Source organism: Urocampus carinirostris, chromosome 8 (assembly GCF_059441175.1).
Source record: "Urocampus carinirostris isolate Australia breed hairy pipefish chromosome 8, RoL_Ucar_1.0, whole genome shotgun sequence".
NCBI lineage: Eukaryota > Metazoa > Chordata > Actinopteri > Syngnathiformes > Syngnathidae > Urocampus > Urocampus carinirostris.
Genome location: NC_142356.1, coordinates 30,024,701 through 30,047,214, shown reverse-complemented (window position 1 = coordinate 30,047,214; position 22,514 = coordinate 30,024,701). Strand labels below are relative to the sequence as shown.

The 22,514-nt window shown below is 39.3% G+C and overlaps 2 protein-coding genes across 3 annotated transcripts; one reads left to right on the top strand and one right to left on the bottom strand.

Moving 5' to 3' along the window:
- Positions 1–1,021: 1,021 nt before the first annotated feature.
- mrpl4 (mitochondrial ribosomal protein L4) lies at positions 1,022–9,685 on the top strand. The gene is made up of 9 exons (XM_088342278.1): positions 1,022–1,222; positions 4,780–4,861; positions 4,929–5,100; positions 6,091–6,142; positions 6,218–6,335; positions 6,404–6,510; positions 6,571–6,680; positions 8,160–8,233; positions 9,469–9,685. Exons 1-9 carry the CDS (start codon positions 1,169–1,171, stop codon positions 9,612–9,614), a joined length of 915 nt encoding a protein of 304 aa, XP_088198404.1. The 5' UTR covers positions 1,022–1,168; the 3' UTR covers positions 9,615–9,685.
- Positions 8,906–21,063, bottom strand: hyls1 (HYLS1 centriolar and ciliogenesis associated). Of its 2 annotated transcripts, XM_088342277.1 has the most exons (12): positions 20,954–21,063; positions 18,452–18,568; positions 17,853–17,954; positions 17,725–17,789; positions 15,841–15,968; positions 15,712–15,767; positions 11,897–12,030; positions 11,773–11,818; positions 11,389–11,440; positions 11,227–11,308; positions 11,130–11,156; positions 8,906–10,191 (listed from the first exon to the last, which is right to left on the bottom strand). In XM_088342277.1, the coding sequence occupies exons 2-12, from the start codon at positions 18,549–18,551 to the stop codon at positions 10,057–10,059; spliced, it is 927 nt and encodes a 308-aa protein (XP_088198403.1). In that variant the 5' UTR covers positions 18,552–18,568; positions 20,954–21,063; the 3' UTR covers positions 8,906–10,056. The 2 variants fall into 2 exon arrangements, with proteins under 2 accessions (XP_088198403.1, XP_088198402.1); XM_088342276.1 differs by lacking the exons at positions 8,906–10,191; positions 15,712–15,767; positions 15,841–15,968; ... (2 more) ...; positions 18,452–18,568; positions 20,954–21,063 and adding an exon at positions 12,208–13,765 and having other exon boundaries at positions 11,093–11,156.
- Positions 21,064–22,514: the final 1,451 nt, after the last annotated feature.

The following is a 22,514-nucleotide window of genomic DNA, read 5'->3' as shown; positions in this document are numbered from 1 at the left end:
CAGTGCCCATCCCTCTTCAGGACATTTTTTAAAAAATGGTAGGGGTATGCTCCCCCATATGAAACAGAGGACTGTTTTCCATGGTTACGAGTAGCAGGAGAAGCCTAATCTGAGTCAGATACAGCACCTTCATCATCAGATCCCTGTTGTGTTTCAGTGTAAAGCTTCCTTCTGCTTTTCAAAGATGAGCCAGAGATCCTGAATAACTGTTCTTTTTTTCCCCCATAAATTGTGAGTAGGCCCGGGCAGTGGTTAGCGCGTGTGCGGCACAGTTCTGAGGTCATGAGATCGAAACTCCTGTGTGGAGTTTGCATGTTCTCCCTGTGCTTGCGTGGGTTTCCTCCAGGCACTGCGGTTCCCTCCCACATTCCAAAAACAAACAACAGGTTAATTGGCAAGTCCAAACTGTCCCTAGGTGTGAATGAGCGAGTGAGTTGTCCGCCTCTGTGTGCCCTGCGACTGGCTGGCAATTGGTTCAGGGTGTCCCTGCCCACTGCCCGGAGATAGCTGGGATGGGCTCCAGCACCCCCGCAACCCTACTGAGGATAAGCGGTGCAGATGATGGATGGAGGACTTAATATAATTCTGCATCTTTATTCAAATTACTTATGTATTTATTCGCTTGTTTGAAAACGCATTGTTAAACCACTACATTGCTGCTACATTGCTGCGCTCGGTGACACTAAACTTCCATGACTTTTGGCAATATTTTACTCATTCTTTTTGCTTCTTGTGCTCAACACATAATCCTTTTTTTGTGTGACATTTGTGTTGCAATAAAAAAAATCAAAAACTACTACCAAACAAGATAAAATGCAACACAACTCCTAAAACCAAACTATAAAACGATGTTTTTTTTTAAGTCCAAACTTTTCTTGTGTTACTTCATTTCTGCACATTCTTTCCAAATGATTTTACGCTTTATTTATTTCTCTGCCGTGTTCTTGGAGGAAACGCGTCACTTATTTAGTCAATTTAGTAGGAACTTTTAAAACCGTACCCCAACTGATTCTCGCGAGATTTGTTTGCGACGTAATAATCATGCGACATGTTGAGTCACACGCCCGGAAAACGCGACTGATCCACAATTGACAACTTTGGTCGACCTCCTCTCTTGGGAAGCTAAAACCTTCCGTTTCGCCTCATTATCAACTCCAACGCCTAAACAATGTTTTTGCGGTCTGCTCTGCTGCTGTGTGGTAGAGGAGCTGCCACGACCAGGGTGAGTGTTTCTGCTTGTTTTTACTAGAATCTCGGAAACGTTAGCATACCTGTCACCCCCCACGGCTCCATGCCCTTACAAACTGTCGTACACTACTTTCCCTTCAAAATAATCTTACACCATATTTTTTTTCCAAACGTGTTTATGTAGTTTAACATGTTATATTGTACATGTGTTTCGTTATATCATATATATTGTTAATTAACATTTTGTTGTGAGATCCTGAGTTGCTCGACATGAATGAGGTTTATTATTTAAAAAAAAAAGTTAAAAAATTAAGTAGCTTGGACGTTCAAAAAAAAAAAAAAAAAAAACAAATACATGCAAATATAATTAAGTAGAACAATACAATTTCTTATTCATACTATTAATTCATTTTGGTAATATATTGATTAAAGGGATAACCACAAACCTGTCTTTTTTCATTTTCTCATTTTATACTTCCTTTTTTTCTTAACTTTTTTATACAACATAATAATTCGTAATAGAATGCAGGTGCAGCTAATGAGATAAGGTGATCTAATGCATCAAAGCAAGTGAGTCGTTTGAGAGCCGGCTCTTTTTAAGGAGTTGAGCCGAAAAAGCCAGTCCTCTAAAAAGAGCCGGACTTCCTTTCACTACATCAAACCGCTCGCTTCGTTTGCAACAAAAAAAAAACGATACCGAGATAGAGGCTACCGCGGCGAACTCGTTTGACTTGATTGATTTGCATACATGTCAACCTCCACGGCTCCATGCCCGTACAAACGGTCGTATTTTCCCATACAAAATAATCTTACACCATTTTTTTTTTCGGAATGATGCATGATGGGAAATACCCAGGCGGCAGACGCATGCGCACAGTAGCATCAAACCGCTCGCTTCGTTTGCAACGAAAAAAAAAACTATACCGGGATAGAGGTTACCGCGGTGAACTCGTTAGACTTGATTGATTTGCCGTTTCGTGATAGTTGGTGTTTACCAGATGGTAGCCATAATTGACAAATTTTCGTTTTTCCGTACAGATTTTCTCGTACGTCGTACACGTCTTAAAATGCATAATAAACGTACTTTGTATGGCAAAACTGTACAGGTTGACAGGTATGCGTTAATACCCTGTTATCGCGTTACTGTCTTCAATTGATCACAACACATTTGAATAAGAGTTGCATGTTTAACAGCCAAACTATTCTATGCGAAATTGCATACTTAATCATCTAAAAGATATTCAGCACGATAAGTGGTTCAGAAAATTGAATAATATGATATTAATCATATATTTAGTTGAAAATGTTTGTTTCTCACGAAAATATTCAATTTCTTCCCTCTACTTACGAATTCAATTCGCTCTGGGGAGTAGCTTCGTGACCTAAAATCGTTGTAAGGAGAGACACATTTTGACTGTAAATGCGCTAATCCGTTCCAAGCTTCTTTCTACAGTATGATATGTTTTTTTTTTAATAAATCATACAAGAGCATTAGATCAGCCCGTGTTGTTATATTTCCATTAAAAAAATCATCAAGCAAGACTATGTGCCATTTCTCACCTGCAACAAAACTACTCAATCAACAGGCTTCAAATCCAGATGAATCTTGCTTTTGGTGTCACATTAAATATTTACACATACAGTTAAGTTTACACCTGACTAAGTTCAGCAAAAATGGATATATATTCGTGAATACTCTATGCACGCATCACTTACACCAAATTTTGAGACTTGACTGATTTTTGTTGTTCAACCTAAAGATCACATGTATAAAAACTTTAATTCCATTTGAATCTGATGCAATACGATTAGCCTTTCTCTGAAATGCTATAGAATCGCAATGAATACATATTTTACATTGCATAGTGCTTAGGTTGATTCCACTAGACCAGTAATTTTCAACCAGTGTGCCAGGGCACAGTGGTGTGCCATTATACCTTGTCTAGTGTGCCACAGGAAAATGACAAGTTCTTCTATCCATTATTTGCACGACTTATCCTCAGTAGGGTCGCAGGGGTGCTGGAGCCCATCAAACTATCTTTAGGCAGAGGATACCAGTCGTAGGGCACACAGGGACAATTTGCTTGCTCATTCACACCAAGGGACAAATTTAACCGGCCAGTTAACCTGACATGCATGTTTTTGGAATGTGGGAGGAAACCCATGCAAGCACGGGGAGAGCATGCAAACTCCACACAGTAAGGCTAGTAGCTGGATTTGATCACGACATCAGAACTATACCGCGGATGCGCTAACCATTCAGCCGCAGTGCCACCCATGCCCAATTCCGTTTGGCGTTGCAACTGTAACATTCAACCTTATCAGTTTTCGGCAGCGAATTATTTTTTTTTCTTTTTATATACTAAAAATATGCTCATGAGGTACTAAATGGATACATTAATATCTTATTTTTTTATGAAGCTGCTTGATTGCCCAGCAGAAAAATAATAAATCATGTAAAACACGGGATTTGCACATTTGTAATCACTATTTATTTTACAAAAAATAGTGAGTTAGAATGTAGATAACAAAATTGTTTCACTAGAAGATAATTATTGCTTATTTAAGTATGTTATTTTTCTAGAAAAACAAGATACAAATATCGTTGAAGTTGGAAAAAAGGTTGAAATTGAAAAGATAGTAAAATCACAAAGCAAAATGATAAACTAAAGTGAATAATCTGTATTACTTCCATTGCCACTGTGACCACAAGTAATAAAATAAAGCTTTTTACTGTCAATTTAAACTTTTTTTAAAGAAAAATTGAAACATTTTCAACGTACTATGTGTGTCCAGGTTTTTCAACCTTTTTATGTGAAAAACATTGCACTAAACGTCCCTCGGTTGGTTGGCTCAAACTCCTAGGGTCGCACCATTTCCTGTGGTGTGTCTTTGTAAGTACAGCCTGGTGGTGCCCATACCTCTCCAGTCCAACATATGTTTCCACCTGGTCTCGAACCGGGGACCTTTCTTGTGCTAAGTGAATGTACTAACCGTGACAAGTTTATTCTATTTTATTATTGGATCACTGTAAAGGAGATGTCATAGGACGGCAGTTTATTTTATTACGCACTGTTGTTCGTTGTTTTGACTATTACAGTAGTGTTGCTATTGGCCAATTATGTGTCTCTTCTTTGATATCCACACCCTTTAGGGTGGATCTGCAACTTAGGAGATGTTATCAAAAAAGCTCAGGGGAAGGCCTCTGGAAGAGGTTGGACTCTCTTAGCTGAAGGCTTGTCTCCCTGTCCCCCTTGCAAGTTCAAAATTCATTGACCTCTTTTCCCCTTATCCTGAGTATCTACTAAACTTTAAATTTAGCATCAGATGAAGTGAAGCAGGAAGTTCCAATCCATCCCTTCATTTTTGCTGAAATACGTTCTGAGCTTCTGTGTATTGAGTCCATTGGGACTGTGTTCCATCATAAAACATGTTTTCCCTTAAAAATGTCCACGCAGTTTCGACGGTTTTAAGATAAATGACAGATCTTCTAATTAACAAATGATCAATTTGTCATACTATTGACTTGTATATGTCATGAAACATATTCACAGATAGCTCGGGTATAAATCGCATCATATTTCTTTGTAGTGTGTGTCGTCACTGGCTGGTGAAAACGTTCTCCCGCCTAACTTGCTGCTGCCTGCCGACCTGCGATGCCCCCCAAAAAGCAGTGAGTTCAACGTAATCTTGTCCGACTGTTTTTGTTGTGAACAACGGATTTATTTCCTCCGTTGAAGGGCGGCCGAACCCCATGTCGGATTCCTCGCTCCCCCTCCTGAGGCGCTGCGATGCAAACATTCCTGCTCACCGCAGTGCCGTGCAGCTTTGGGTGGACACCTTGGAGGGACGAGGCGACGACCCACTGGGCCTTGCAGAGCTGCATCCTGATGTCTTTGCTGTCCCCCCCAGGTTTGTCTATTCTACCTGAAAAAAAATGCACTTGTTACGCATGTAGGGATTTTTCTAGCTTTAATTTTAAAAATCTTTAGGATTGAAACAAATTCTTTACTGCAATCGGTAAACACATTTGCCTCCAGGTGTTGCTGGTTCTCCACCATAAATCTTTTTATTTCTCTGAAGGATGCTAGAATTTTCTACACTGATAAAATTAAATTATGTAATTACTGGAGTTATTTTAGTTATGAAATGAATTACTAATGATAGAAATAAAAGAAGGGTAGATGGACTTTGACTGCTGAAAGTTACTAGCGCAAAAAGAAAGTATCCTGCTATAATGCTCGTCGATTTGGGGAGATTCTCTAGTACAAAAAAAAAACGCTCATTCCCAAGAACCAGCAAACATGGTGTTAAATTTGAAACCGTCCTCTTACTTGTTGTTGGGGAGAGATTTGGTCTCGTGCTTCGGTTGGTCGCACGGTGTGGCCCACGTGTTGAACTCAAGGCCACTTGCAGGCCTGCACGGCCGCATCAAGCGCTGCGATGTGGGGCAGTAGAAAAAGATGGGGCAAACTATCCATCGGTTCCTCTTTTTATATGGACCAGGGACGTTTGACCACATCATCCCTTTATGGGCGTGGTCTTAGATATCTGACATTCACAGTATCGGGTCATTGAAGTTGCTAAACTTGTTAGAAAACCTAAGAAGTGAGAAATTTGCGTAATGTTCTGTACTTGAGAATGTCCCTCAAATCGACACAATTACATACGGTGAGAACTTTATTTTATCAATACATAGCCTTGGATGTTTTAATTACAAATTTCCATTGCAAAACTTCATGTTATCAGATTTCATTATGGTACCAGGTGAATTGGTACATTCGGAAACTATCTAAAAGGGGATGCCGTCGTTCCATCCATTCGAAAGTTCGGAGTTAATTGGAAATCAATTTTGTGCTGGGCTTATTTGCTCTACACGTAACGGTTTTCTATCTGTTCAAGACTGGACATTCTGCACAGCGTAGAAGTTTGGCAGCGGAACTTCAAACGCATCGTAAGCCTCGTCCTCTTGTCCTGTTTTCGCCTCACATCCCGGTCCTCTAAATGTGTAATCGTGTATGTGTGACAGAGTATAGCAAATACCAAGGTGAGATCAGAGGTACGGGGTGGCGGCCGCAAACCGTGGATGCAAAAAGGCTCCGGACGTGCGCGACACGGCAGCATACGCTCGCCCCTGTGGAGAGGAGGTAAAACAACAGTTTGTAGCCTGCATTTTGTGGCTTGTTGCGGTTCTGACGTGAAGTGTCGTCATCAGGGGGTGTGTCCCACGGCCCCCGGGGGCCTACTAGCTATTACTACATGCTGCCCATGAAGGTGCGCGTCCTGGGGCTTAAAGTGGCCCTGAGCTCCAAGGTGGCCCAGGTAGTGCACATGTCGTGGAGCATGATATAGTATTAGAATTAAAGCTGCGATCTGTTCTAGGGTTTTCTTTATGTTGTGGACTCGCTCAACATCCAAAGTCCGGACCCACGGGACTTGCTAGACAACATCAGACTTAAAAACTGGGAAGAGCCGTTGCTCATCGTTGATGTGTAAGTTGTGAATAGTTTGACCTTATGTTGTTACCTTGTCAAGTGTTTCTTCATTTTAAACTAAATATCACGATTTCAGCTCTAATGTTATAGAGCAGAGGTTGGGAACCTTCTTTGACCCAAAGAGCATTAAAATATAGTTTTTTTCTGAGAGCCACACCATATATATTTTAGGACAAAATTCAACTGCTGTCCAGACTAACACTAATTCTTCAACACATTTTATTTCACAGTTTGATTATTTGATCAATTGAATAATAATAATGCAAAAACATGTATCCCGTATCAATATAAAAATACCACTTAAAATTGGTTTCCCTGCCACAGTTACTTATGAGTGTTGAGGCTAATTTTGACCGTCATTTTCGTCCTAAATAATGGTTTCTAAGCAAGGCGCAGGCATAGTTCTTTTGTAAAAACGTCTCAAAATACGGCGAACGATAAGGATATTGTCGGATTTACCTTCGGCACAGACTCCACCTCTACCACTCACCCAATCAGATTGCTCTGATTGGCTTTCTGCCGTTTGTTCTGTGAGTCTTCAACAAGGATACTGACGTATTAACCTTCAGTGCAGACAGTGCTGGGTGAGGAATGCGTGCCCTGTGTATAGTTCCGCCCATTTCATCAAATTGCTCTAGGTGCTTTGCTAGAGATTCTGGGCGTTTAAAATGTCTTTTGTGGCTTTTGATCATAGATTTTCTCAACAATGAACAAAGATTGTTTCATTATAAAGGATTATTTAGCAATTTACTGCCAAAACAGGATCTGTTGGTGGAACACCATGACTGTAAACTGTAGTGGAAATTGTGTCCTATATAGGCACTGGACCAAATCCCAAAAGGCAATCTTGTCCCTGCTTTGCACGTTGGACAATCTGCTTCGTATATAACAATACATTTAGTAGCGTATGTCCCATTTTATCTCCAAAGCCATATGGACTCATGAAAAGAGCCATATCGCTTGCGATGCAAAAGGTTCCCAGCCTCTGTTATAGAACTATGCATTTAGTAACATATTAGTTGAATAGACTCTCAAAATGGGGAGAGAAAATCTCTATTTTGAACTTGCAAGGACTGGGTGTGAGCCCAAACCTCAGATAACCAATTTCAACCTGTTCTGAAGGGCCTGCTCTCTACAAAAGCAGATCCATCCTAAAGGGTGTGGTTATCAAAGCACGGCAACATGATTGACTGATCTTGACAACTATGTAACATTACATAATGGTCACATCAATGAACGAAAATGTGCAATCAGTTAAAATATCGAACTGACATCCTATGCATTCTCCTTTGCAGGTATCCAATATTAAAAATGAATATATTTATCAGTAATGCTACCTGACCTTTGTTAGAATGTCCAAGCATAAACAAAACAATGTTTACATCTAATGCTTTCTCATTCTACTTGTCTGAACTTTTACAATTCTAACGTTTTATCAGTGATTAGCTTTAAATATTTCTGTATGGGTTTCTGCAGAGGTGATGATTTTCCCGAGAACATCATGAAAGCCACAGCCACCCTGAAAATGGTCAACCTCATCCCAGCTCTCGGTGAGACAGACATTAAGTGCTTTTTGTCCCTACATGTAACTTGTAAAGTTTTAAACATTTATGGATGAAGTAATATGTCCTGAAACCCAGGACTTTGACATACTATCCCTTGTTCTTTTTATCCCTGCACTCTCCTTTCAGTCTGCTTGCTATCCTTTCTTACTCGTTTAGTCAACACACATTCCAGACTACAGAGCGAACCAGATTTTAAGCAGCGGGCTGAGACAGCCATAAAAATAGTCATTCAATTTCATTTGTTTCATTTCATTTAAAAAAAAAAAAATCAGCGGGGAAGTGACTATTACAGAAAAGTAACATTGTTCTGAGATTATGACACTCGTTTACAGACTGTATGCAACGTTTAATCTTAATGAAATTGGAAGTCATATGTCGGAGTGAGGCAAAAACATTCTCATAACAAAACTCAATGTGTTGTACTGACTAGAATTCATAAGTCTGTACAATCACAACAGCCTGTAGACATGCAGAGTCATGCAACTGATTTTAAGCTCTCCAATCCCTGGCGCAAATGAGAGAGACCAGGTATTGCTACTACATAAAGAAATTATACATAAATTCTTGTATGAATTTATGTATAATTTTGGAAATGTAAAATTCTAATCACCAATTTAACCCTTTCACACGACTAGTCATGTCGGCTGATCGAATATTTTAATGTGGCAGCAGTTGACGATTATCGGATGTTTCCTGTTGGGCTGAAAACTGTGACGTTATCAATCCAACAACTGTCATTCTAATAATTATCGTGAACCGGTCCTTACTAATTAATGTTTGCATGTATGATTTTTTTATGTTGCAATACTTGGTCTCCTGTCTCACTTTGTCATGTGCGCAAGGGATGGGAATGCTTAAGATTAGTCACATGGCTCTTCATGTCTTCAGGCTGTTGGGATTGCATGGGCTTTTACATTTAGTAGCTACGGTACACATTGAGATACGTTTTGAGAGTGTTATAAACCGCAATTTAAAATGTAGAAAAAAATAGTCCAAATTTTCCGGTAGTAGTTCTCATTTTAAACGGTAATGTGCCCTAGAGCACACAACTTTGACATGAAAATTGTCTGGTCCACAGTTAAAATACTTGAGTTGCTGATATCTGCTCAGTCACTTCAGACTCACGATTGTTTCCTACTCATTCATTTAACTAACCTAATGCTTTCCTGCCATTATTTGAGATTCAACTGTTTGTTATCCTTGTGTTTATGGCGTCTCAGGTCTGAACGTGCACAGCCTCTTGAAACACAAAGGTTTGGTCATCACACTGGAGACGTTGCGCTTCTTGGAGAGAAAGCTGCTTTGGCACGACGAGCGCTACACGCCGCTCTACCCTTTTAAATTGCCTTATACTGACTTACCCTAAACCTCATCTTGCACTTGTATGTTTATTGGATGCATTGTTTAATAAAAGTCAAAACGGTGAATGAAATGAAAGTGTGTGTGTGTGTGTAGTTGGCATACATGTTTTTCTCTTGCTTGTCACATTGGTACTTGTTCGAAGATTTAAACCTGTTCATTCACTATACTGGTTTCTTATAAATGACAACTGTTGCTTTTCACTTGAATTTCTGTCCTGTGTGCATCTCAGGAAAAATAGGTCCAACTGGTCTGAAGTCCGGGGAAAACTCAGAAGGTGCAATTGACGTTCTGCACTTTTTTTTCATAAACGTTGCAGTGCATTGCTTTTTGCCTCAAGTTTTCTGTTCTATTTTGAAGAACAAAAAGGTTCCCCTATTAATACATGTACATTCCAGCTCATGCCGTTGCTTTGCTGGTTGTCCTAAAAAAATTCAACTTCAAGATCCTTAGAAATTGTAGGGGAACTTGTGTGGTAAATCAGGTTGTGCCATGAGGTTTCGGACCTCCCAACGCAAAGCAGATCGCTTCTTCTCTGTTGGCACCACGTAGCTGTTGATGGCTAAATGCCGGCGAGCTTTAGGCTGAACACAAATCGGCTATTAGACTTTCCTGTTGTACATGGTTGGGGGCGCAGGGGTTCTCAAACTATGTGTCTCGGGTCATTAGAAATTAAATATGGCTATCTGAACAAGAAACTTCATGCAGCTTTTCATGTTAAGGGCTCATAAACTAACAGGGTTACCACATATCCTTAAATTCTTAAAAGGCCTTAATTGGCATTAAAATGTCCAATATACAATTTCCTACATTCTTAAAAATATGAACACTAAGATTTTTTTTTTTTTAACAAAAATTAGTAAAAAAAAAAAAAAAAAAAAAAAAGGCCCTTTTCATGCATCATAAAAATGCTTCATGAATGTATCGGAAGAGTTCTTTGGAATTATAGTTATCTGCCAGTTTTGAATAAGGATCCATGGTGTTCTGTAAACATCATTATTTATTGGTTTACATGTCCAACACTTGGAGCAGTGCTCAGTTTTTCAGATGGAGAGTTTTCAACTGGACCAAAATGTGATTTTAAATTAAAATTGCCTCTAATTCACATGATGCTTTTTTGTTTCTATTGTGTTCTTTTGTCGACTTGGTCTTATATATGATTTCAAAAGGCATTAAAAAAGTCGGATTTACCTTGCCTTAAGCTGTATTAACCCTGACCAAGTTCGATTTTTTTTTTTTTGTGGAGAAACGGCCAAAAGCTTCGAGGTTCTTTACAGAAACAGATGAGATGAACCAATATTGTTTTCAACTGGCACAAGATGGCGTCCGTCCAAAAAAGCATGTTCCATAATTGAGCAAGAAGTAAGAGCTTTTAACAGGCTCAATGCAAAACTGCTCATTGGATTATTATACTGAAATGCCAGTCCCTAAAAATGTAAATTGACAACAAATTCACACATTAAAGCAATTGCCGAAGGACATCAGTTTGAGAACCACTGCTATTTATTCAGTTTTTACTTACAGCCGGTGGCTGGTACGCGAGCCGCTCCTGCAACAAAAAAATTGACATTCTTGTTTAGGAAGCACTCTAGAAATACAAATAAAGACAAAAGTCTTACCCTGATTTCCCAGCGAAGTTTCTTGTGATCTTGCTCTCCGGGCAGCTTAAACGTATCCCACAGCTGCTTGTACTGGAAGTACCTGCCAAGCCACAAAATGGTCCCGTCTTTTTATTTGGGGTCACAAGGAGGCACTGGTCTGGGTAAAGTTTGAGGTCTCACCTGGTCACAGGATCCATCTTCTTGGTCTGCTGCACCATGACCGGTCGAATGACTAAAACGGCAAAAAGAGAATACTTCTCATTGACTGAAATAGTCCATATTCTAAAGCCATTCGCCAAATGATTCCAAGCATTCTTTGGTAAGGTTCAATGTAATGGTAAAATAATCAGAAAAAGACGTCACAACATTTTTTGAAGCTGAAAGATATTAGTTATTGATTACTGTGAAAGTTATACACGCTTGTCTTAAATAACATCATCATCATGTTGTTGCCATGTATCACGGCCACACAAGTGCAGTTAAAAATGCGCTCTGCCAGCCCCTGCTCACAAATTTAGTCATAACTCAACCAGTTCACAACACAAGTAAGGTCAGTGGACTTACAAGATTTGGGTTTCGTGCGGAAGTCGCTCTCGCTTCTTGTTCGTGTCTGGGACAACAGATCCAGCATTAGGCATACATCATATCATTAAATATTATGCTCCCATTCTAATAACTAAAAATGTACCGAGTGGGTAACATAGGATCCAAAACTGCTGAGGGAGACTCCTTCCATTTCCTCACTAAGGACACTGGCTTTGTCATCATCTGCATCTCGTAAACGCAAATCTGAGAGACGATCCGGCAGCAAACTTGATCGATCTGTGGAAACTCCCACAATTTCACACAAGCAAATAAGAGGTAATGATTTCCCCTAGAACATAAACTAAAATAAAATTTAGCTTTAACCACTGTGTGCATGGGGCAGAAATTTGCACCTAAGCTAAAGTAGACTTGAATAGGTCACTGCTGGTGACATCACCATGACATCACACGCACCCTGATGTTTGAGATTTCCCTCCGGTTCAAAGTTGAGAACGTCTGCGTCAGAGTCAATAAACTTGATGTCTTTGTTGCTGAAGTCTTCCTCTGTGTGCTGGCTACTGCGGGTTTCACCGAGGTCCTCATCAACCAGAAGACTGCCCACTGCTACATCTTGTTGGTTTAGTTCTGATTTCCCATGTGTCGTCTTTTCTTCTTTGGGACAGACTTGATGATCTTCACCAGTGTTGGAGTGGAGGCCAGAATGAGGATGATTGTTATCCCCGAGCCTCTTAAGGTCATGAAGGCAATTTTCTTCTCTGTTGTCATGGTGGAGATCACAGGGAGAGATCTCTGTTTGCCTATTATCCTCAGGTGGAATACCTTCTCTCTTCAAGAGAAAATGCTGGTCCTCCTCTGGGTTCTTCTGAATTTCACTCTTGGTAGCATGTTGGATGTCATCGAAAGGGGCATGATTTTTTTCTACTTCTTTCTTCTTTTCTCTCGCATTGTGACAATTAAGATCAGGACTGATACGATGGAGCGCCACTGATTTATTTTCATATTTACTTCCTTTATCAGAATTAAGATCACAGTGATATTGGTAGCCTTTCGGTTTATTCTGTTCTTCACTCCCAGAGTCAGGGTTAAGATCAGAAATAAAATTCTGGTGTTCTGCATCTTTCCTTTTATTTTCAGTTCTTGTATTAGAATGATTAAAGTAAGAATCTTGATCCTTCTCCAGTTGCTTGTCTTCTTCACTCCCAGGGTCAGGTTTAAGGTGACAGGAATAATGGTCGTCATCCTCTGGTTTCTTCTCATTTTTGCTCCTAGTAACAGGATGGAGGTCAAAAAAAGAAGTATGACCTTTCTCGGGTTTCTCCTCATCGTGACTCCTTAAATCTGAGTGAGGATCACCCTGATACTCCTTTGATTTTGTCCCCAACTTCTTCTGCTCATCTTTGCTAATAGTGCCAGCATTTGGATCCCATTGAGGCTTTAGATTTTCTAGTTCTCCGTGGTCTGTGTGAGGAATGCTGCCTTCACAATAGCTTTTCTCTTTTAACGCTTGTCCATCATCATCATCATCATCCTCATCGTCAAAAAAGCTGGCCCAGGAGCTGGTGTCCTCGTCATCTCTCATCTGGGAACCTTCTGTGCAACTGTTGTTCTCTTGTCCCGCCTGCTCATTTTCTGGTCTGAGGCTACCGTAACCGGACGTTATAACTGAGGTCCCGTTACTGCGAGCATATTTATCAATTTGTGCATCGTTTTCGCTCCCGCTGTCTTCGCCGCTTGCATCTTCATTGCTATAGGCGCCGTTCTCAGTGTCAGTGTCTTCATCAGTGGACATTTTATCACTGATATCTACAGCTCGAAGCTTTAGAGCTTCATCTTTGTGCACACCCGTATAATAGTCATCATTGTTGCTGGAATGGTCACCACTTTGGACCTCTGGCCTTTCTTCATCGTCAGACCCTTGCTCCTCCTGACTGGACAAAAAGGAGGAACTGAAGGAGCTCCCATTATGGTCCTGACACATTCGATACATGTCGTCCATTTGTTGCAGGGCGGCTAAAAGGAGGAGACGGATGTCTGTAGCTCTTTTATAAGCTGCTTAAGGTAGAAGACTGTCAACAGAGGAGCTTGAGATGCCACACTGAGGACGCCAGAGGGATTACAAGTGCATGCTTCGATTAACACTTGAGTCACTTGTGTTTGGAGGAGACACCAACAGTTCAAGTAACGTTGTCCATGAATTATTCGAAATAGGATGCTCTCCATTACAAATAATTACGCCCCAGTGCACACCCACTGCTCCACAGTGGGGGGAGGGAGGTGTCTCATGTTTATACCATAATCTTGTTATTACTTTTGTGCAGGCTGTTTTTACAAGGTATTCATCTTTTTTGGGTAATATTTCTTCTATTAGGTACCCCAAATAAAGCACTTTGAATGTTTTGGGTATCTGTATCCCACAATTTTATTTAAAACAAACCATAATTTGCCCCGGTAATCTAATATTTTTGGACACAGCCAAAATATATGCATGTGGTCGATGTCTTCCTCTCCAAAAGCTTTACAGCATGATTGTTAAATCTCTAGAAAACTTTTCTTAATTTTGGGTGTAATAAAAAATCTGACCAGGTTCTTCCACCACTTGTCGTCAAAGTCAAGTCATGTTTATTTTGTGTAGACCTTAATCACAGAGTCTCAAAGGGCAAAGATGTGCAGATTATTGCAAACCAAAAACTATTATCACACCATCCCCTGATCTAAAACCTACATGTGGGCAAATAATACACAGATATTGTCAACATAAAATATAGGTTATTCATATGCTATAGAATAGAAGTATGTTTGAAGCTTAGATTTAAACATTTCCACTGAGGTTGCATATCGAATCTCAGGGGGAAAAGCATTCCACAGCACCGGGGCCCAAATGGAGAACCCTCTCGAACCTGCAGATCTCTTCTTGGCTCTTGGGATCACTAATAGACCAGCATTTTCAGAGCGAAGGCTCTGGACCGGCTGTTATTTTTGAATGCATCACTCTCCTTTTCACATTTTCTTCTAATACAGAGTGAAGAATGCCCACTACATGCCATCAAACATTCATATCAGAAATTGATTTAAAAGTTTTACCTTTATAGGCTCTTTCAAAAATGACCTTATGACCAATCCCCAGTTATGTTTTTGAAAGTCGTCTTTCAATTGAAGGTAACGAAAATAGTCCCTTCCCTCCAACTTAAATGTATTTTTCAACTCCACAAAACTCAGCAGCTTGTCATTTCCAACGATCTTGCATATTGCTGTAAAAACTTTGCATTCCCATTGTTGGATCCCTTTATCGTTTTTTTCCCCCCGAAAAAAAACTCGTCGTCAAAGACAAACCAACTCGAGATTCTTGCCTCCCTTTCCTAATCATCTTATTCCAGATTCCTATTGTACTGTTTGTTAATATTCCCGGATAATTATTTACATTTTAAACATGTTTTAATGAGCTATTAAATTTCATGCCCATGTGTTTGCCATCCCTAATTCTATACTTTCCATTTTTGAATGTTTTAACAAAGAACTCGGTCTTGCATTTTAGTGTCTTAAAAGTGCTATCCAAATTTGGATTTGTGCTTTGAAGCACTTGTTTTTCAGTCTCACTTTACAATACAGCAACATCTAGTGGTCGAATAGTACACAGAGTCCCTTTAAAGAAAACTGGTATAAATGAGTACTCAACAGTTAAGTATTTGTATCGGGCTAAAAAAAATGTGATATAAAATCCCAACGTATTTATAACAATAAAATAATGTCATACTGTGCATTACCATTACTTATGTAGTATTTTTTTTATTTTGTGATGAATAAAATATATATTTGCATTTCCACTGACTAAAGCATATTGAATAGGTGCAGAATGTGCATATATTCATGATATAGAAAACCTGTAAATGTTCATTTTGTGATTGAAATATCAGAGAGTGAGTGCAACTTATTGCGACAATTAAAAAAAAAAAAAGTTACCAGAATTTTCGCTGTAGACCGATTCGTCGCAGATCATCGATTGTCCTTCCCGCTTCCTGCTCGTCGACAAACGAGAGACGCCTTTACCCAAGTGGAAATATTTTTACCACAACCATTTCTATTACACACCTCAGAACTTTCCTCTTGATAAAATGTCTGCCACGGGTATCTGGTACCAAAGTGTCAGCTACAGTGCTCTGGGAACTCCCTAGGATTTCTTTGTGGTCCTGCTGCGTACTTCCATCTTTATTTAAAACCTGCCAGAAGTTAACAGTGATTCATATGTTTTTGGTATAACAAATGCTAATCTATCAATTGAGAAAGGAAAACCCAGCATAAAGCTTCTGATATTACAATATTACTGATCCATTTACATGAGGGTCAGGAATGTATGGCTCGCGAGCAAGGTGTGGCTCTTTTAATGAGTACATCTGTTTCGGAGGGAAAAAAGGCCAGGAGCGCAAAACCGTGTTTCTGCCACTAGCAGCAGGATGCCCATAGCGCTTTTCTTCCAAAAGGCTGGTATGAAGAAAATGCCATTAGGATTTTCCATGCATCTTCACCAATGTGATGCATCAGAATACACATGCAAGTTTGACGTCTGCCTTCTGTAATTTCCTGAATATTTTTTCCAAACATAGTGTTTATGCAAGTTAAGAGAAACATGACAAATAATCAATGATCAAACATTGGGACTTTTAAGATGAATTGTTATAGATTTGAAATCATGTTGATGATTTGTATCTATAAAACGGAATGGAGGACAAACAATGACCAGTTGATTTAACATGTCATCGCATACCTGAGGGTGAATAAATTTTGTGTCTTTCTTGTTTGCAGTATTTAGTGACATGTTTACGAAAGATCTCTGCTTGCACCTTGTTTTGAAACAATTATTTGCGACAAAAATGACGGCCCAAATGAACCTGAATGATCTTAAGTTATTGTTGGAGGGAGACGAATCAAAAGTGTGATATTCGTTGATATGGCACGAGGATCTGGCATTATTATCATAACAATTTTTGAATTACTCAAACGTCGCACAGTAAAATAAAGTGCACACAAGAATAAGCTTTTTTTCTAGAAATCACATTGGTGGCTTTGTTTGATTTGGTCTTAAAATATATATAGTGTGTATGTCACTGAATATCAAATAAAAAATGAAATATTTTGTTTTCATGGCTCTTTCAGTCAAAACAGGTCCGTTGCCCTGCATTACACTAATACTACCAATTTTTTCGGGGAAAGGGTTTAAATATGTGAAACGACTAAGATCTAAATTGTTCTTATTATGGATGCTCAATTGCTTACCCCAGGGGTGTCCAAACATTTCAAAAAGTAGGCCCGATTCGGTAGGCTGAAAATGTGTGAGGGCTGACTGCTCAGCCTGTCATACTTAAAACAGTCTTTAATAATTTCCCCCTCCGTGAAAGATTTGCAGTGCTTGGCAGTCAGCATCACAATCTCGTAGCTCGCCATTGTAGCATTTTCATTTGACCCACAGAATCTCGTGGGGAAAAAAAAAAAAAAACAGCTTCCACTTGCTTCACCTTTTCACAGCATTTTTCTGTCTGGCAGTGCCTCTTGATATTAAATTCTTTAAAAAAAAAAGCCACAGTCTTTTTGCAAATTAGGCGAACACAGTTGTTTGAGAGTTGGGTGAGAAAAATACTCAAATTTCGACTAATGGAAGCGGCGGCCCTCACAGTCAACTTTACTTTTGTTTATTTACAGTTGCCATGTCAGAAATGGGGTGCGCTAAAATTCTCAAAGGAAGCCAGGGGAAAGGTGGCCCAAGGGCTACAGCTATCAACCTGGTAAAATGGTGATTCTTTTTTTTTCTCTGCATGTGCCAAACAGCAACAAAATGATGATAATGACAACAATAACAACAACAACAATACTAATACTTTAAATTAATAATTAAGTTAATATTTCATGAGAATGGTGAATAGCGATGTGAAATTCTCAATGTCTTTGCAGTTTTTCAAAATTACTGAATTAGTTTCTCACCTGTGTTTCACCATGCTTTTTGTGCAGATAAAAGCTTCCAGATGTGCCCATGTTCGGCAGGTTTACTGGAAAACACCACAAACAGGTTAAACAGTGACTCGAAGTCACAACACATCACACACACATACCTTTTTCTTTGGTGAAGGCAGGAGGTCGGGGTGCCACCATGATGTTGGCAGACTTGGGGGGGTTATTAGGTCGACCGCCATTTTTAATCACCTGTTCCAGATCTGACAACAAGCATTTTAAAAGTAGCATAGTGGATCGAGGGACAGAAAGTGAGAAAGCGAGAGCAAGAGAGAGGAGGGAGAGTGTGAGAGAAAGACATTGTGAGAGAGCGAAGAGCGATGTAATAATAATAATAATAATAATAAAAGCCAATTACACCTATCATAATCAGATCCAAAGAGATTGTTGACAAAGGAAAGGGGTGACAGAAATTTTATCGGCCAATTAAATGCATAGAATTATATCAAAGTTCCCATTTGGGGTGCAACGATTAGACGACAAAAAGTAATATAAATAGTCGTAAATGACTCCATTTGTTGACTACTGTTATTATTCATGCTAAATTTAAGAAAAAAGGTTATAGTTATCCGATTATTTGTTTCAATAGTCAGTGATGAGTCAACAAATAGATCAGACTAAGTTCTCATTCAACAATTGATTTGCAAATTCTGATGATGCCATAGGTCATTTGCCGTACTTTAGTGAGACGTGGTCTCACCTTGCTTCAACTCCCGCAATCTGTGTTGGGGTATATTGGTGTATCCCAGCAGCACGAGCTGCTGCTGGATCTCCTCTTCAGAGAAGTCCAGGTTGTCCATATTAGTCAGCTGAAATTCTGAACAACATTAAAAAGTTTCTTCAGAGATAACTTTTAACTAATATTTGTCATTTTCACTGATGTGAACTTCAATTGTTGTTCTGCACAAACCCGGGCAAATTATAGTATACAGTATATGGTATTGAGGATTTTTTACCATTAAGTTTTTGTCCTCTACCCTATGATATCATGAACCCAAGAGGCACATATAGGCTTCAACCAGCAAGAGCCCTCAGAATTTGTATTACTCGTGTATTTATTGTTTTCTTCTTTTCAATCATGTTGCAACTATTATCACATCACAAAATGGACAAATCACTTGAAAAGAAAAAAAAGGGGTAACAAGTTGAAGCCGAAGGCTTATAAGAGACCCGTCCCCAAAATAATCTTCTATCAATCATGTAAACAAATTATCAAGTCATGTTTATTTATATAGCCCTTAATCACAATGAGTCTCAAATGGCTGTACAGACCACAGATTATTGCAAACCACAGACTATTATTACACCATCCCCTCATCTAAAACCTACATAAGGGCAAGGAAAACCTCAACATGAGGAAAATGAAGAAACCTTGAGAAGGGACCGCACATGAGGTAATCCCCCTTCCAGGCTGACCAGGCTGCAATGGATGTTGCAATAAATAATACAAATATATTGTCAACATAAAATATAGGTTATTCATATGCAATAGAATATAATATATTATCAAATCTTACATCATTATAACGATCATTTGATAGTCCATTTAGAAATGATCGCATTGTTTGAAAAGAGATATATTTAGCAATTTTTCCCCCCATAATTCACCTCCTGCCATTAACACAATGTGAAAAAATATATATATAAAATAAAAATATAGGCATCTCGTGTAATTTTTTTAAATGGAATCGGACGTGAAACAAGAGTGAGTTACAGTCATTATTTTACATCAATCGTTTTGCAGTCGTTAAATTCTGCGCTCTGACTGCCGCGACCTGGGTTCGATTCCTGTGGTCAGCAATATATTTCTAGACTGGTCATTCATTGCACAAATATGGTAACATACTACCGAAAAATGTGGTGTATAACAAGGGCCAAAAGTATGCGTATATGTTCCTGTCCGGAGCTTTCGCTCTCAAAGTTTTTGTCTACTAGAGCCAAAAAGAGATCTGCAGGTTTGGTAGCTTTCTCCATTCACGCCTCGGTGTTGTGGAATGCTCTGCCCTCTGAGATTCGGTCTGCAACCTCAGTGGAACTGTTTAAATCTAGGCTTAAAACACACTTCTATTCTAGATCTTATGAATGACCGATGTTTTATGTTGACAATGTTTGTGTATTGTATGTTAATGCTACATCCATTGCAACTTGATCATCCCCTTTTCCATTATTATTTTATACAATATTTTAAATATCTTAGATTTTATTTTTTATTTTTATCTGTTTTATTTAAATGCAACATCCATTGCAGCCTGGTCTTCCTGGAAGGAGGATTACCAGATTTGCAGTTCCTTCTTAAGATTTCTTTATTTTCCTCATGATGAGGTTTTTGAGTTTTTCCTTGCCTTCATGTGGGTTTTAGATCAGGGGATGGTGTAATAATAGTCTGTGGTCTGCAATAGTCTGTGTTCTGTGCAGCCCTTTGAGACTCCTTGTGATTAAGGGATTTTTGGTTTGAACAAATTTATTGACATCAATAACAGAAAACAATCTTGACAATCTCAACAGCAATTAAGCACATTCACAATGTTATATTTCAATATGACGTTTGACAGCAAACACAATGTGAGGTTTGAACAACCCTTCTCGAAAATCTTAATAGCAATCAAGCATATTCACAATTTCGCGATTAAGGGATATACAACTAAACATTGAATTGACATTTATCCGCATTTATCCGCAAGAGCTATACTGTAGAAGTTTTAGGGAGCACGCAAGTAGACGTTTTTAAAACGTCATGGGATTTACATCATTTCATTCAGCTGATTGTTAGATAATTAGAACTTGAGCAAAAACTGCCGTTTTCAACATTTACACGATCACATCACCCACCCTCATCCATACATTATACTGCATTTAAAAGATCGTCCAAGACCAAAAGCCCTCCCAAAAACCGTTACAGTGATCTAGAAAAGCCACGCAAACATATTTACACGATACTATCGCACTTCACTGTTATATATAGAACGTATTCATCTAATCAATTCAAAATGTAAAGGGAGGTTATATAAATAAATTGCACAATAAATGTTTAGTAGACCGTATTACGTTTTTGAGCGTTTCAGTGCATTCGTTGCAAACACAAAACCACACGTTTGGAGTACTTTTAATTACTTTTACATGTAATTATAAGCAGACTAATGATAAAATGAATTGTACGAAGCTAGCTGTAGTTAGCAACAGCCTTTGTTTTTGTTTTGCTCACCCAGCAGCGCCGCCGCAGTCCAAAAATGACCCTCAAAGAAGGTAGTTGAGCCCGATTTGTCTTTAACGCTCCCAAAAAAAATAGTTTAAAGTTGTTGTATTTTGATGTGTAATGATGTTGTTGATGTCACTTTTCCACGCGACGTCAACAGAAACTAGCACCAAGGAAACACCATAACCGTTTACTAGCTTTTAAAAAGGACGCTCTTTCTTATTCTACGCATTCCCGTTATCCAGCCGGTGAACATCTCGTTATCTTATTGCCTACTAGTGGCTGAAAAGATAAACATTTTTTGAGTGTTTTTCCAGGCTCACTTATGAACGAAAATAGATATCGAATGGACTGTTATTTTTTCAAAATAAAACCACTTACATCCAAATTTGGGTTTTAAGTAGACTGTAGTAAAATTGTAAATATCAATCTGATTTCTGTATGTTATTACAACTTAAAGTCAAGTCAGTTTTATTTGTATAGCCCTTAATCACAAGAAGTCTCTAAGGGCTGTACAGATTGCAGACTACCATTATACCACCCCTGATCTAAAACCTACATGAAGGCAGGGAAAAACTCAAAATCCCTAGCATGAGGAAAATGAGGAACAAAACACCGCAAACCACAATAAATGAGCTGTATTGAATTTGGAACTTTGTTACTCTCTGCTGCCATCTCTTGTTTTGTGTCATTATTGCAGCCTTAGTCAACTTATTCATGATACAAGTGCGTGTGTTTCATTGATGTGCTGGAATAAATTCTTACTTTTTTCCCCCTCTTTTTGGGGTTTGGATTGGCATTTGGACTCTATCTGAATAAAACCCGCGGGGACGAGCATGAAATCACTCTCCCCAATCCTCCTATATAATGTGTTCCGCCCCGAACAGCTCTGCTCAAAGTAAGATAAAAGCGGACAGGCTTGGTGGAAAATAAAGCAGACGGGCTCTTTGACCTCAGTTGGGCATCGCTAATACATACTTTTTAGAGAAATATCTCATCTCATCTCATCTCATCAGCCACACCGCTTATCCTCAGTAGGGTTGCGGGGGTGCTGGAGCCCAACCCAGTAATCATCGGGCAGTGGGCAGGGGACACCCTGAACTGGTTGCCAGCCAATCGCAGGGCACACAGGGACAGACAACTCACTCGCTCATTCACACCTAGGGACAATTTGGACCGGCCAATCCACCTGAAATGCATGTTTTTAGAATGTGGGAGGAAACCGGAGTGCCCGGAGGAAACCCACGCAAGCACGGGGAGAGCATACAAACTCCGCACAGGAAGTCTGGAGCTGGATTTGAACCCACGCAGGAGGTTCCCAAGACATGAACTGCGCCGCACATGCGCTAACCACTGCGCCGCCGTTCTGCGTTAGAGAAATATTTTGCTTTCAAATTTTTGAGGACATCTCAAATGACACACTCCATCTTTAAGCCTTAGATAGTCTTTTATTAATATTTTCACGAACTGACTCAATCTTTGAATTGGAATGAAGCAGTTCACCTTCAGGGAAATACACAGAAGTCAATGTACTTTCATTCCATCCGGATTTAGGCCCATTCCACCCCCC